At 34.3% G+C, this 12,223-nt stretch overlaps 1 protein-coding gene across 1 annotated transcript in view; it reads right to left on the bottom strand.

Moving 5' to 3' along the window:
- Nucleotides 1-4,915: 4,915 nt before the first annotated feature.
- Nucleotides 4,916-12,223, bottom strand: part of LOC128224126 (uncharacterized protein C1orf112 homolog) — a 55,460-nt gene continuing 48,152 nt past the window's right edge. Inside the window, exons 21-24 of the mRNA XM_052933813.1 lie at nucleotides 11,923-12,114; nucleotides 10,211-10,393; nucleotides 9,859-9,903; nucleotides 4,916-5,619 (exon numbers count right to left, since the gene is read on the bottom strand). Coding sequence (XP_052789773.1) covers nucleotides 5,458-5,619; nucleotides 9,859-9,903; nucleotides 10,211-10,393; nucleotides 11,923-12,114 — 582 coding nt within the window. The 3' untranslated portion in view covers nucleotides 4,916-5,457. The remainder of the gene's footprint in view (nucleotides 5,620-9,858; nucleotides 9,904-10,210; nucleotides 10,394-11,922; nucleotides 12,115-12,223) is intronic.

Here is a 12,223-nt window from a genome sequence, read left to right on the forward strand (position 1 = left end):
ACAATACGCTTATATGCTTAGGATCACAACAAGTATAATACGCTTATATGCTTAGGATCACAACAAGTACAATACGCTTATATGCTTAGGATCACATGCGACTCTTTTCGGCTAGGGTTATTTTGTTTCTCTCGGTGGTTTTTAGTTACCAAAGCGCAGGTACTGGATATATTCACAAAATACCCTAATAGTAAATGTAATACCCAAGCAGATAAAACGATCGTTTGGTTTGGGTTACAGTATGCATTGTCTAAAATCTATGTAAACATAACCTAATGCAATAACGAGCTAAATAATAATAAAATCGTCAGAAGATCGACATTTCTTTTCAACTCTAATAATCGAAACATTTAATACACACTTCGTCCGTGAGTCAGAAAACTATTGCGACTATGTGAATTAACACTAACATGTGAGAACTCGAGAGAAAACAAGAATTTAACACTTGTTGAACCTCCAGTCGTTAGGAATGCATCAAAGTAGAAGTATTTGATCGTCATCGACAATTTCCGGTTCTTCTTCAGGTAAATCCTGGTCCTGTAACGGAGAAGGTTGTTTCCCAGCCAATTCAAGTATTGATTTACAAAGAACGCTCCAGTCGGGTACCAACTTAGACTCGTCCCCATCCTTAATCAACGAAGCATGAACGAATGTCGCAAAGAACTGGTTGATAACTGGCGACATTTGATTCCTATCTACCTTTTCAAGCATGAGAAGTATGATCGGTTTGCCAGTGTTGAACGCGTGAAGTAATTCCCGTTCACACCAATGCCGTTGACAAAACGTCCTGGACACTGCTGCCACTACCACAGAACATTTGTTCAAGCATCTCTCTGTCTCCACCAATATCGGATATCCAGGGCGGAAATTAAAGTCTCCTTTGCAAGTGAACTCCTTATCAACACCAGTGATGTCCTCAAAAGTCGAATTTAAGTGTGGATAAATATCTTGATCAATGAGTTCCATGTCATCACTAGCAAAACAAAGAAAAACCAAAAACTCGTTTCGAAACTCGCCTTTTCTTATTTGTTTAATAACTTTCAATATTGCCTCTCTTTTCATGCGGTGCCTACGAACCAATACCGCCGTAACCACGAATACAGCTACTAAGACAACCCCGGTTGGAATGGATACTGCAAGTGCAGTCTTTAACAGCCTTAAGGCACAGTCGTTTTCTATATCTTCTTTTGTGGAGTGTCGTACAATATCAAATCGCTTCCCGTCATAATCACAGTAGTAACCACTCTTTGCGTGCTGCTTTGCATGTATTCTTATCCAATCGACTAGTTTCGTATCTGTGTCTTTACAGCCACATTCCAATGGATTGTTACGAAGATCCACGAACAATGAACTTGAACTTTGAAACATAATAAATGTGTGAGCATCTATGCCGTGAAAGTCGTTGCCAGATAAGTTTAAAACTTTCAACATGTCCAAATTATTTATTTTAAAACTCACTACCCTTAATTTGTTGTAAGACAAATCTATACGCTTCAAATTCGGATTGCCAGAGAAAAAATCGGCAGGCAAGTCCTCTAATTGGTTCCTTGACATTCCTATCTCTTCCAAATGTTTAAGTGGTAGGAGTAATCGCTTAAATTGTCCTGGTAACCTATGATTCATTGTTTGTAGTTTGTTGTTAGAGATATTGAGTGAAAGTAAGTTCACAGATGGCGATAACAAGTCGGGAGAAAGGTACTCTATAACATTGTTTGACAAGTCCAGATAATGTATAGTCTTGGCAGTTGTAGGATGAAGAAGGACACTTACATTTAAGTACTTTAACTGATTGTAAGCGAAAACTATTCTTCTAAATTGAAAAGGGCATCCAGACAGGTTTGCCACAAACTGCAAATCTGGGTGACCAATGAGCATTTCAATCTTGAAAATATCGTTCAAGTTTAGCGTGTCTATAGTATAATAAAACACAAGATCGGTGCACTGAAATTCTGAAAGTAATGAAATATAGTTAAGAATTCCACTGGCAAATAACGATCCTTGCAACTCAAGCGTTTTGAGATTTGAGCACTGTTTACCAGGAATATAGCAATAACTGACGGATGAAATAACACTCGACTTCATAACGAGGCTCTCCAGTCCGTTGTCACAAAGTGGGTAAAAGTTCCGTATGTCTAACACGCCAAGATTTATATGTGATATATCGAGATGTTTCAACTGTCTACCATTTGCCAAGTCGGCGAAGAATTCCTCAGTCATGTCCACAGGTGTAAAGCTTTTCATTCCGATCCATGAAATATTTAGCGTCTTGAGGTTTTGAAGAACGCAGGTTCCATTAACTGTAAATGTAAGAGCCATACCAACTGACTCAAATGACAAAGCGCCATTATTAGAAAGATCCAGAGTTTTTAATTTAACCAGGCCAACGAAGGCAGACTTATGGATATATCTAAATTGATCTCCTTTGATTTTTAGATATGCTAGGTTATTTAAGTTCTCAAACATTCTCGAACGTATGTCCTTACTGGATGTTGATTCCAATGTCAAGCGATCTATGGCTGACCATTCCTGTGAGCGAGAATGTATGTGAAACGCCAAGTCCTCAAAATTCACATCCTGGAAGAAAATCTCTGTGATATTCCGCGGAATATAGCGTGGAATATTTGAGTCAGTGCACGTCATCGTATCACCATGACAAATGCAGTAATCTCCGCATGTGACATTTTGTGTTCCAGAAGTAAAACCAAGGTACACGTATAGGAAAAGTAACAAAATCATGACTTTCACGAAAACCGACAAGATTGCTGCTAAGTCGTCGTCGTTCACAGTATTAAAGGTTTTACGGGTAAAGCCCCTTTTATGTATACAGAAGTAATTTTAGATTTCAATTGCAACTACGGTGTAAGGATTAGAAATGAGGAAGTGCTAAAACACTTCGTATTTTTAAAGAGGAAGTAGTGTATCTAGTATAACAGGGAGGTTACTGCTCACTATTATCAATGTTAAGAGGTCTTTAAATTTAAATTCAATCGTTTTGATGTATTTATACACTGAAGTTTATTCAAGCACAAGGTCAAAGAAATAGGCATCATTTATTGTGAAGAAATATATATGGACAAAGCCCCATTATTAGAAAAATGAAGAGTTTTTGTTATTTAACATGTTACAAGCCCAACTATAACTGTCTATTATGAACAAGTTTAAATTGGTGCTTAAATCACATGTACAAACAACCTTTTGGGTCAGTGTTAATAAAAGTATTAAAGTATCTGACAATGAAATATAAATTATTCATTACCCCAAAAGTTTCGGAAGATTATTTAATAATTGTATCTAAAGGTCACCACGAACTTGACCTTTGACCTTATGACTTCGAAGACAATAGGGTTTAACCCGGATACAAACATGGAGAAACTGTCACAAATATGGTTTCTAATAGACGTAGAGCTGATGAATAAATTACCTCCATTCTCGTTTACCAGGGTGATGATGCTATGCGTACCTCGTTATATTTATCACGATCGAACCTCTGATGAATGAGAATGATGACCTCAGGATTATTATCTCTTTCCATCTGCGCAATGGTTTAACCCAACTACATAACATTTTGCACTTTTTCATAAAACGCTACAGTTTTAGTTCATAGCGGTATATTTTCTTTTGTTAAAATAATTTCGGGTGATATAGTATTTTTAAAAGCTGCTATAGACCATATTTGGATGAAGTTTATGTATTTTAATGTAAGTATGGTTGCATAAATGTTGTCCGGTTAGCGTAGTGGTTAGCGCACTTGCTTCTCACCAAGGCGACCCGAGTTCGATTCCCGGCTTGGGCGCATGCATGTTGGTTAGTGGTCAACAAACCGGACAAGTGGGTTTTCTCCGGGTACTCCGGTTTCTCCCACAACACAAGACCACACTCTCGCGCAACATCGTGCCAACGAGAGTGACTTAGTATAAGCTATCATAGCTTTGTTCAAAATCGTTGTAAAATACATACTGGTTATTTCAAATTCGAGAATTTTAATTGCGGTTATGCATTACAAAATCTTCATTACATGTGCCGTTATGTAAATAATTTTGAGAGTTTAGTTTCTTTAAGTTGCACTCTCACAGATTGAACGTTTTGACTTTTTAATTTTTGTCTTGAAACCAGCCAGTTTTTGCGAAAATGCATTGGTTTGCAGATATTTACATAATTTTTTTGTAAAAACGGTATAACTGTGAGAGTGAAGCTTTAAAACACTTCGACAAACCTTTTCACAAAACTGCCACCTGATGGAGCACTGTCACAAAGTTATTTTGGAAACAGGTTTGTCGACGTGTTTGAGGACACTAATCACCAAATCAAACCCCGGTAATAAACCGAAGGCTGAGCGGTTGATGAAGAAAAAGAAATGTTTGAAGGCTTCATTTGAGGCCAAATGTTGCCGTCGTAGCATTTATGACGTTATTTATCACGTGGTATAAACACACTGATAAATTGGAACTGGGGTGGAAGGAGAGGCGCCCGCCACTTCAATATTTCGAGTAGCGGCGATAGGATAGTTTTTCTTTTTATGTAAAACGTTACAATTTGACTGTTGCAGTCGTTGATAGAATAAATGTTCACCATTTACGGTCATATAACATACGTCTGGTGTAAGTCACCTTGGTAACAGAATACTGTACACCATCGATAATCCGTAACGCCACCGGACAGTTCTCAAATTTATGACCAGACGTACAGACGTTCTTCATAACACATGCTCTTTAACACTTAAAGATGCACTCTTACTCACAAATAAGATTTACCACATTAAATATTATTGTTTTATTATTCCAAAAAGGATGAATAAATGTCAAAAATAAGTGTTCTTATCAAGGTTACCAAGTTTAATTTGAAAGAAATAAGGATAAAACACGGTATTTCTACCTTATGATATTATAGTAGACCACAGTAAATCTTTTAGCATTCACCAATCATTTAATATTTTTGCGCTTTCTGCTATTAAATACACGGCTACAATCTTGTTATCAGTAATTAATATTTTCCATCAATGTAATATTTAGTAAGTAGTTAAAGGTTTATCAGTCAAAATTGATGTTTGTTATACATGTTTATGTATTGATGTCACTTTAATATCTCCATATACACATACAATGCACCTAGAACTTGTTTGTGGGGTTGAAATACTAAGAATTTTAAACACAGAAAAACATACATGAAAAAAATTCAGTGATCATTTAAAAGTAAAATTGTGGGAGTCGGATATGTCGTCCATTTTCTAGTGCTGGGTGATAATGACACAGAATGACCCTGGACATAGTAATTTCCAAGTCTGCCATACTTCACATGCGACAAAAAGCCCTTTTACATAGCAATCATTACTAAATGTTATAAATGAGCTTTTGACTCAAGGCCGAAATTTATTTTCATAATAACATGAAAATGCAGAATCACTGTATATGGAATAATGATACTTAAAAGTCAGTTATCCAATAAATATTACATTAATGACTATTCCCATTTATCAATAACACCATTCAATCTACAATGCATATGTTTAAGTCTCTGTATGTATGTTTGTCTTGAATCACTGCTAGTAAATGTCTCATCCTGCACGAGTTTTTCAAGCACTTTCACTGCATTGTCAAGGCCATCAATAGCTGTAGTCGCTTCCTGTAATATATGGAACAATTCATTTTAGTTTTATGGAGAAACAAATTTATCTAAATGTTTATTTACAAAAGCAGCATATAAATGCCTATGGCCACTACAAACAAAGTCATTGTGACATACATGATAATACAAGCTTTTTCAAATAAAATAAAGAGAAAAGAGTCATATGAAAGGGACTAGACACCAAATGAAACAATTGCAGAGAAAAATGAAAATTGTCTTAAACTATTACATAAAATTGATATCATTGTGTTCAACGTATGGAATCTTACTTACTGATGTATCACACCGCATATATATTTTGTAGTTTTTGCGTATTTTCCAATTTGAAATCCACTGGGTATGTCTAATCAGTAAGTTTTAAAAATATTGTTGGAATGTTTATCGACACTCATCATGTAACATAATGTATTATCAAACACATAGTTTACTAGCTTTTTTTTCACAATTCTAGGCTTGTTTAGAGGAAATATTGAATTTGCTGATTTTGGCTCATCTGGTGTCTAGTCCCTTTAAACCAGTGAAAAAACATTATAAAGTTAGTATTTAAGAAGCAGACAAATTTCCAGGGTAGACCGTCTTAATTTCACAGCTGCTTTGATTATCTAGCTACAGCTTTCTAGTTTAAGTGGTTAGTTAAAACATACTTTAAATATTTTATAAAAGGCCAGAAATATAACCTAGATAATTATAATATCTTTAATTATTTGCATTATTATTAAGTAAAGTGTTCAACAAAATATGATATTATTCTCATCTTATATGATATTTCAAGAGCAACATTTAAGATGCACTCTTACTCCTACATAAGATTTACCACAATTAATACTATTGTTTTAATATTCCAAAAAGGATGAATAAATGTCGAAAACAATGGTTCTTATGAAGGATACCGAGTTTAATTTGAAAGAAATGTACATAAAACATAGCATTGTCTACCTTATTAGACTATAGTAGATCACAGTAAATCTTTTAGCATTCACCAATCATTTAATATTTTTGTGTTTTCAGCTATTATATACACGGTTACAATCTTGTTATCAGTAATTAAGATTTTCCATAAATGCATTATTTAGTTAGTTTATCACTCAAAAATTGATGTTTGTTATACATGTATATGTACATATTGATTTTGAATAAGAGTGTGACGTGACTTTAACATTTCATATTGACTCTTGCAATATCCGTATATCGATCAGTTTCAATTGATAATTTATGTGCAAATACTCTTATGAAAGGCATATGTCTCATTAAAATATCCTCATGGATTTGCCATTTTAATTTTCAGTTTGTTTATAAGATAACAGTACAATGACAATTTAGGCATATTATAAATGGAACAAGGGGCACGCGGAACTCGGCATTACGGCCTGATTTTTTATTTAAACAATTTTTTTTTCAGTTTTTTTGCAAGTATGTATGGTAAGCTGGCAGCTATTATACATTGCTTTTTTGTACCATTGATAGTTTTGGTTCGGAGCCAAACTATAGGTAAAAAAATATGTTGGATTCAAATATTCCTACCAAGTTTTATAATAATTGGATTAAAGCTTATGAATTTATGACAAGGAATTTGTTTTTGAACTATTACCACTAGTGATCTTGTTTTTGACCTGAGGTGACCCATATAAATAATAATTCCAAACAACATGCAGACAAGTATTCAGACCAAGTTTCATAACAATTGGATAAAAACTAATGAACTTCTGACAGGGATTTTTTTCTCCCTCAGATCTCACCTTATTTTTCATCTGTGGTAACACATATTCATAATTATTTAATAAAACATACAGACAAGTATTCTGACTCAGTTTCATAACAATTGGATGAAAACTTTTGAATTCATGACATGGAATAAAATCTTTAACCCAGTCAATGACAAACGCATGCAAAACAATGGTTCTTTTGAAGGATACTGAGTTTAATTTGAAAGAAAGGTGCAGAAAACACGGTATTTCTACCTTATAACACGATAGTACATGTAGATCACAGTAAATCTTTTAGCATTCACCAATCATTTAGTATTTTTGCGTTTTCAGGTATTAAATACACAGTTACAATCTTGTTATCAGATATTAATATTTTCCAGAAATGCATTATTTAGTATGTAGTTAAAGGTATATCACTCAAAATTTATGTTTGTTATACATGTGTATGTATTGATTTTGAATAAGAGTGTCACTTTAACATCAAAGTTTTGTCTTCTTATCATTACATCAAAATGATCATCAAAGAGATAATTGGATTTGCCCAATATGAGCTATTTATATTAACACATAGATCATGGTATAACATGCTCATTTGTGAATTTACATGATTTTTAACCTGCATTTGAGACACTCTTATAAAACAGATACTACGCTACCTGCCGTGTTCTCAATACACAGCACAGTCAGGGGTTTTGGGTTTTAATCCTAAGATTATTATTGTAACCACGCCCCCCCCCCCCCTAGGTCCAGGGAAAAGTGAAGACTTTGACTTCAGGTACACCTTAGCCCGGCTAAAATCTCCGCCAAGCGGGGACAAACTGCTGGTAAAATCCCCGCCAAATGCCCCAGCACCCAAGGGACCCTAGGTAAGTCCCATTCCCCGCTATTTTTGGCGCAAAGACAAAACCACTGCATTCACCCGGCACTGGGGACCACCTGGAAGGTTACGTTTGACTGGTGCATAACCTTACATTTGAATAGATCCAAGATCTCATTCTCCATACACAGCCCAGTCAGGGGGGTTATGGTTTTATTCCCAAGATATTAGTCAGAACCTAATATCAACTTCCTTGTTATTATAGACACTCAACACTTCATAACCTTACAATTGAAAAGGTAACAACCAAGATATCTAGCAAATATCATTTAGTTTTGACATTGAAATTAACATTGTCAAATAAAGATAACAATTGTACTTTGTAGTAACATGGGTTCTTATAGCCGAATACTGTCAATCCTCATTGTGGGAGGTCTGTTTGAGTTTGAGGATTCATGCCAAAAGCATGATAAAGGGGCTAAGACCCTTTTGAAATTGTTCCCAAAGTCATTTACATACATGCCATATTTCTGAGAGGCTTCCCAGGGGATTTTGGTCTGAATTCCAGGTGATTTTGATATTACACCAGGGGACTTTTACACGGCAAAATTTTGCGCAATATCAACATTTATAATAAAAGAATAAATACAGAAAAACACACTAATTACAATAATTTTAGGTCTGTTTTTTAATTCCAGGGGATATGGATCCCCCGGCGGGGGACCAGGGGATTGGTCGGAATTCCGAGGGATTTTCCCCCCCACCTGGGGATATGGCATGTATGAATTTATATTAACTTTAAGGTACTTCCTATTGTTTTTGATGCAAATGTTCAAGCAAGCAAAAAGAACTATACAATAGTTGTTATATAAAATAGCGAGTTTTTAGCTTGCTTCCTTTTATCAAAGATGCAAATATTACTTTTATTTACCTGGTATATATATTGAAATTAACAAACCAATCTTCAGTGTTAGGTTATTTTGCTTATTTTTCAGTTAGAATAAACTTGTATTTCTATGGAAATGTGTATAATAGAAGACTTTTAAAATGATGATGCATTTAATATTTTATTCAAAACATTTTTTTGGGTCACAAGAGTGACTAATACCCTAACACACCACCTGGACACAGGTATGATGTACTATTTCTTTGAAAAGTGGTTATAACTCCATGACACATTGGTTAATTGTCACCAAATCAGCCTTGATCTCTGTTTGATAGTGTTAAAGATTAGTACCAAAATTCATTTAAATCCATTTAACTGGTCATAAATTATTGCCCGGACACCAAATCTGAAAATTCTAAGTTATAACCAGATCATTTAGTTCAATTAAAAGTTGGTAGTTTGTAAACAAAGTCTAACTTGACCTTTATTTCATGGTGTTAAACATGTGTACTAAAAGTCATATGAATCCCGTAAACCCTTCATGAGCTTTTGTCCACACACCATACTTTTTGGCAAATTCTAATTTGAAAAGTAGTCAATAACTCTGTCAAAAGTTAGTGGACTGTAACCAAAGTTGAACTAAAACTTTCAGCTATAGTTATTTAGAGAAACCCCCTTTACATAAGTTTTAATTTATTTAGTTTACATCTGTTTTAAACAAGGAATCAAAACATTATTTCAAGCAATCTCAACTCAGGTTTATAATAAGTTTATAGTGAGAAGACGGTTAAAATATTTATATTAAGAAAAGACAAAGGGCTTCTTACATCATCTACTGGTGTTTCCTCACACCGTTTCCGTTTAGAGGAAGGCTGCAAAACAAATACAGAATACGTAGTTGTGGTTTATATTAACAGGATATAATTAGATTGCTATATTTCTTTGTTTCTTTCATACACCTTTTTTTGTCCCACTTGAAATTAATTAACGTTGTTTTTTAACCAAAAGAATCTTTTGATTCAAAGTCCATGTGCATTTTATCAGAGCACCTTGATGGCGTTTCAATTACATGTGTTTGTTGCAGTTATGGTTAAATTATACAGCAGGAATATTGCAAACTTATTGCATAATGCGTATTTATAGGTCACTTTAGTCATCTTATTTTCAAAGCCTTGTTACCTGTTCATTCAGAAGATTGCTTGAAATATCATCCAACATGTCACGGTTAGAACTTTGAACATTTTTCCTAGAAGCAACTTCGGTCTCCTCAATGGTGATAGATCTGTTACTTAGTTGGTCTAATGTATATTGTTGAAGTTGTAGAAAATCCCTTTCTGTGTATGATGATGGAATGTTGTTTGTCTGTAAAAGAAAAGGAGAATATTAGTGACATTCCAAATCAGTGGACATAATACCGTGAAATCATTTATATTCGTTGGCATGAGATTTCGTGGTTTGCAGAAAAAATACAATTTCGTTGGTACATGAATTCGTGGTTTGAATATGCCATCGTCCCAGATCATTTGCATAATCTCCACGCGCTGGCCCGTGATTTCCGTCTTCTACGTCACACGGTTTATGACACTCGCTAAAGTGGTACGAGATGCCAATTAGTGCATATACCTCATTATCGATTTAATTGGGAATTAAGGTCATAAAAGAAGATGTATCCTGATAATAAATACAGATAGGGGAAGCCATTGAATACCAATTAAGAAATTTGCAAACTGTGAAAACACTGAAAAGGCGCATATATTTGAGTAAACAAGATCATTTAAATATTTATTCGTATGTTTTTGTTTTATAAACATATTGAACTCATTGTTTTGTACTTTGTCACGTTGGGTGCTCAGTAACAAATGTAATCAATTAATTATTTCATTAAATAAAAAAAAAGAGTACCGATACTCATCACGCACAGGTAAACTTGGAGATTTTCATTAACAGCACACATTTAAACACGTGCTTCTGTCATTTGGTTCATAAAAACACATTAAATTGATTTGGTTTATTATTTGTTAAAGGCAGATAATATATTAACAAATTAATGATTATAGTAAAATATACAGTGAGACAGGTATAAACGCTGTATACTGCGACTTCTGTAACGAATAAACTAGTATGTACATAACATGGCAGTTGAAAAAGTGAATAAAGGGTCTATATTTCGTGGGATCTTAAATTCGTGGATCACCCTACCCACGAAAACCACGAACATTAATGCCCCACGAACATTAATGATTTCACAGTAATTAAGATCCAATCTCATAAAAATACTATCCTCAGTAGAAAAAGTCAAATAGAGGCCTACTTATGTAATTGAATCATTGAAAGTGAACCTAAATATTTATCCAATATTTAGCTGGGAAACATTTTGGAGATTAAGGATTAATTAGGTGGACCACTGAGCACAAGCTGAGCTCACAAGGACAACTAAAAATCTTACAAATATCATTGAAAAAAATATTTCGTCAGTCAGTGTTTGTACTTCTGTTAAATTGATAAAATGTGTAACATGGTTGCCAAATAGTTAATACAAGTTGTGAGTTTTATATAAATATCTTCAACATATTTTAAGTTATGGCCAATGCTGAAGTGTTTGCTTGCCAACAGCATAAAATTCTAAAGAAGTGTGCAGCAAATTAAAGTGCGTGAAAATAAAGCTCCATATTAATGAAATAAATGATATAAAACTGATAACTTAAACACACTCAAACCTGTTTTATTATCATGGAAGGATAGCAGAAAACAATGTCTCTTTCTTTACTGAATATTGTTCAGTAATAAATATTAATAAATAAAAAAATAATTAATAAATATATATATAAATATTGTTTCACTTCATAATAAGCAGAATATAAACAACACCAAGACCTAATTTAACCTCTCACCTTGCTAAGAAATGCCACAACGTTGTCCTGTAAGGCCTGTTCATCCGCTAAACATTCCGGTACCAGGCCTTCATGGGGAGTGGTCTCAGCAAACTGTGTAAAGGCTTGTAGGGCTAGGTACTTGATGGCAGGGTCGTTATCAGTCAGCAGGGAGTGGAACAGGTTTGCCAGCAGGCTGAGTACTTGTGGCTGCTGAATAAATTTAACAAGAAGTTATTGAGTAAGACTTTTTATAAAGCGTATAAATAAATAACAATCATGGGAAATTGAAATAAGGCATGAGGAGCCAAGTGTCCGAGGG

Source organism: Mya arenaria, chromosome 17, assembly GCF_026914265.1.
Source record: "Mya arenaria isolate MELC-2E11 chromosome 17, ASM2691426v1".
NCBI classification, from domain to species: Eukaryota; Metazoa; Mollusca; class Bivalvia; order Myida; family Myidae; genus Mya; species Mya arenaria.